Source organism: Prunus avium, chromosome 1 (genome assembly GCF_965620075.1).
Source record: "Prunus avium chromosome 1, drPruAviu1.hap1.1, whole genome shotgun sequence".
NCBI lineage: Eukaryota > Viridiplantae > Streptophyta > Magnoliopsida > Rosales > Rosaceae > Prunus > Prunus avium.
In genome coordinates this window covers 39,764,939-39,769,084 of record NC_142284.1, presented here as the reverse complement: position 1 = coordinate 39,769,084, position 4,146 = coordinate 39,764,939, and the positions used below count along the sequence as shown (strand labels likewise).

Sequence of the window (4,146 nt, the reverse complement as noted above, 5' to 3'; positions counted from 1 at the left end):
AGAATGTGGCCTCATCCGAGCTATGTAGGTTGCTGAAACAAAGCTTGCAATATGACCTACGAAACTGGGCTGGCAGGGGACTGTAGCCAAAATTGAGTTTGTCTTTAAGCTCTTCATCCATTCATCCAAATTAGGCCCTAACATGCATGGATTGCATCATTTACTATCCAAAGCCCTCATTATTACCTAAAGCTCAATGAACTGAAAGATAAACACAAAAAGGATTAAAAGCACAAGTTTAACTCAAAAACATAACCAAATCATAAGCTAGAAGGGTACAAAATGATATGTAAATATGCACCGATCACGTGACACAGAGAAGCCACGAGAAGAATTCACAGGAGGTAAAGGTTGTGAGGGAGTCGTTAGTAAACCTTGACCAGAAGCGACAGAAGATTTCTGAACACCAGAAGATGAATTCGCAGCATACATACCAGAATGATGAACAATTCAAGCCTCAGCAGTTTGCTCTGCGGCTAGAAGTTGAGCTCGAAAATCTTTAAGAGTGATCAGATAATCACGAGCAATCAACACAGTCTTGATAACATCATATTCCGGTGGTAAACCATTCAACGCAGCAATAACAAAATCATCATCGAAAATGATAACAGCAATTGCACGCAATTGGTCACGAATTGGTTTAAGACGAAGCAAGAAACATTCAATATAGTCACCACCTTTTTGACGGGTTTGCATTTCTGTTTTCAGATGATTAATTCTTGCTCGAGAAACGGAGGCATAGCGATCACAAAGATGAAGCCATGTCTCAAGCCGTTTGACTCCCGATTACATTCAATTGCTTCATCAGACAAAGATGCAATAAGAAGGCTCAAGAGTGCCTTATCGGTGGGAAACCAGTCTTTATGGGCCGTAGTGATCTCAGAACTTTATGGGCCGTAGTGATCTCAGAAGTAGCACCTTATTTTCATTCTCAACATTTAAGTAAATGTCTTTGTCCTTTTACTTTTATTTATTTTTATATTACTCCATTTACTTAAGTTTACAATGTAAATAAGGAAGTACCCCGCATTTGGATTCAAATAAAAATACTAGAAAATCAAATTCCCTCCAAATCAAAATATGAAAAATCGGTTTTAGTGCAAAATACGATTTAGGCTAAAAATGATGGCTCATTAAGTCAATATATACTTCATAATAAAATCCCATAAAATCAAGTTTTCTTATTTGATGTGTAAGGAACAAAAGCCGCCAAAAATTATCTTGGAAAAATGATTATTCCGAAAAATCATTTTTCATACTTAGTCAATATTGCACCTCCGCTAAAAAATTTCTGCATCCGCCAGTGCACGTAGGAACCCAAAAATCTTACCCGAAAATATTATCAAAAATAATTATTTAAGTAAAAAAAGTTGTGAAAAAAATAAAAAATGAATAGTAGTTGCCATGGCAAAGGGCAACTGCTGGAAACACACATAGCTTAATATGGCAAGGGCAGCCACTATTCATGTGATTAGTAGCTGCCCTAGCCCCCCCCCCTTGCCATGGCAAGGGGCAAACTGCTGGAAGTGCTCTTACAGCATCTCTTAGTCCACTCCCTTGGCCAAAACAACGGGCCCCATCCCTGCCCAATCATCATCATTCCTCTCCAATCCAAAACCCCACCGTGCACTATACTTCTCACTCTCCTCCTTCGTTTCCATACCCCAAAACCCATTCTCCCTTCCCTCACCAAAACAAGAGTAGTAAACAGAATTTTTTTAATTTTAAAAAAAAAAAAAAAAACTGGCATATTTTGTGGAAGATTTTAAAATTCTCTTTTAATTTTTTAACAAGGTGGAAACAAAAGTTAGTTTGTCCAATACATTTAACAACGGTAAATTTGGAAAACAAAATATACATTGTTTTAAGTGTAGAGAAAGTGACACATGTCATGAAGAGAAGGGAGAAGGTCCAAAAGAAAAGGTTAAAGAGAAGGTTGCTAGCATTCCTCTTAAGACGATAATAAATTTTACAGTGGAACCTTATTCTTATACCACAATTTCACCTCACTCGAATAAAAGTTGGACTTTATTCCAATTTTTTTGTTACTACTAGAATGTTTACTTATCCACGTACTGTGTTTGATTCTACTTACTTCGTTATCTCTTATATCAAATAAAAAAATAAAGTTTTTTTTGGTTTAACAACATAGCATCTCAATTATTTAACAAGAAAAACTCTTTCCAAAAGTCATCAAGAGCTTCTTCCTTTTTTTTTTCTTCTGTTTTTTTTTTAATTTTTTTTGAAGTCGAAGTCATCATCAAGAGCTTGACATTGGATGGCGTGCAAGACTTTTCTCCTCAGTACCTTGTTTACAATGTTTAGGCAAAAGAGGTTCTGCTTCTGATTGAGAAAATGACTCAAAGCTTCCGGTTTGATCATTTTGGGCCTCCTCCTTCACTTCTTGGGCTTTCCCCCAAATTACGGCATAAAACCCTACCACTGTTATAGCCTCTCCCAGCAACCTGTTGAAGTAAGTTGAAACAGATGAAAAAAAACTCAATAAAACATGGTTTTTTATTTTCTGGGTCGGTGAATAAAACATGGTTAATTAGGTAGCAGGTAGCAGAGTATGTGAAAATTATAACAGATAATCTTTACCTTCCAAGATAAAGAGTATCTCCAAGAAATGCCACGCCAACGAAAAGTGCCAAGACTAAACCAAGCGGCTTGAACTTGGCAGCATAAACAGGACCCTTTATATTCAATGCCCACAAATGAATACCAGTCCTTAGCATTACTTCAAAAGTTGCCTAGAAATCAATTAAGCAGCACATAAAGTTTGGTTGAAAATCAAAGGAAACTAAGCCTATAAAGTTGAAACAGATCATCCCTCACATTGTACCCAATAGCTATGAGTTCAATGTCAGGCTTTAGCTTCCATGCATTTAGTCCTTTGACAGCAATCAGAGAAATTGCAGCAGATTGGATGGTAACAAAGATGCACCGAATCGTTGTAACCATCAGCACTGCAGGGTAGTCCCTAATAACCCATGTCTGCAGATAAAAAAATCAAAAAGGCTTTGAAGTGATGCAATTAAGAGGTGGTTTTAATGTGAGCACAGGATTTTAAATTACCTCTGCAATATGCATCATTGCTAGCAAAAAGCTTTGAAATGCAAGCACAATGCCTCCAATGAACCAGTTCGTTTGAGAGGATAAAAGACGCTGCAGATTGATTAATTTATTATGTGATGCATCAGCCCTTATGAGTGGTAGGCCTTTATATAAGGTCAGCATGAGTGCCCCTGTGATTGAGACCACTGTGCCTATTCACTTGGCCTGTCTACTGGTAATTCTCAAATCCAGAATTTCCATCCTAAAAAACCAAAACATATTTTTTATTACAAAAAAAGAAAATATATTCATCAATTTGGGACAGTAACTGTATATTTACCCAGTGATGACAGCAAGAATGAAGGTAAAAGCTGGCATGAGATCAATCAGTGCAGAGGCCATAGTTGGAGAGCTATAGTTTATCCCAATAAACTTTAGCAGCTGCGCACCAGAGCTAGAAATCATGTTCAAACAAATTTAAACATGATTAACCAAAATATATAGTAAAATAGATCATCAGAGATGACTAAGTTTAAACTACCTCATACAGCTAACAAGGAACAGTTTACAGATGAAGGACCATGAGAGAGGTGGATAAGTTCTTCTCCTGCAGAAATAAATAATTAACTACTTCATTAAAACTAAAAATTAAAAGAAGGGATATTGGGTAATTAATTGGATGAGATTAAAACCTGTAGAAGAAGGAAGATGGAAGCAAGACAAAGAAGGCGAGGGCATTCGCATAGACAACAAAGACAAAATCACTCATCCCTTTGTTCATAGCTGCTTTGCTCAAATTGTTCAACCCCACATCCAAAAACTCCACCATCACCATGATCACTGTTACTGATTTTAAACCCAACATTGCTGCTTGCTTCTGTGACCTGCTTCCTCTGTATGCATGCTTGCTTCTCGTTCCCACTTGCTAAATAGATCAATAATTCAATCCTGTTATTGTTATTCATCATTTGTAGAGACGAAAAGTGGTGGGCTAATAATACATAACATACGATAATATTTGACTGTTAGTGGTTTGATTGAATGAGGTTGAGTATACAAGAAATTATGGCATTGACTGTTTACCAATTA

At 36.8% G+C, this 4,146-nt stretch overlaps 1 protein-coding gene across 6 annotated transcripts; it reads right to left on the bottom strand.

Moving 5' to 3' along the window:
• Positions 1-1,777: 1,777 nt before the first annotated feature.
• Positions 1,778-4,146, bottom strand: LOC110753250 (WAT1-related protein At5g40240-like). Of its 6 annotated transcripts, none has more exons than XM_088246673.1 (7): positions 3,750-4,143; positions 3,599-3,664; positions 3,398-3,511; positions 3,079-3,319; positions 2,839-2,997; positions 2,602-2,753; positions 1,778-2,465 (listed from the first exon to the last, which is right to left on the bottom strand). In XM_088246673.1, exons 4-7 carry the CDS (start codon positions 3,238-3,240, stop codon positions 2,261-2,263), a joined length of 678 nt encoding a protein of 225 aa, XP_088102799.1. In that variant the 5' UTR covers positions 3,241-3,319; positions 3,398-3,511; positions 3,599-3,664; positions 3,750-4,143; the 3' UTR covers positions 1,778-2,260. The 6 variants fall into 6 exon arrangements, 4 of the variants coding, with proteins under 4 accessions (XP_088102799.1, XP_088102801.1, XP_088102800.1 ...); XM_088246675.1 differs by having other exon boundaries at positions 3,398-3,498; XM_088246674.1 differs by having other exon boundaries at positions 3,606-3,664.

Excerpts from the sequence above, each read along its gene's own strand:
- LOC110753250 (XM_088246673.1), bottom strand. The coding sequence starts at position 3,240 with ATGCTGACCTTATATAAAGGCCTACCACTCATAAGGGCTGATGCATCA. Across the intron at positions 2,998-3,078 it reads CAATGATGCATATTGCAGAG|ACATGGGTTATTAGGGACTA; the intron begins GTAATTTAAAAT and ends TTTTATCTGCAG. Across the intron at positions 2,754-2,838 it reads TCATAGCTATTGGGTACAAT|GCAACTTTTGAAGTAATGCT; the intron begins GTGAGGGATGAT and ends ATTGATTTCTAG.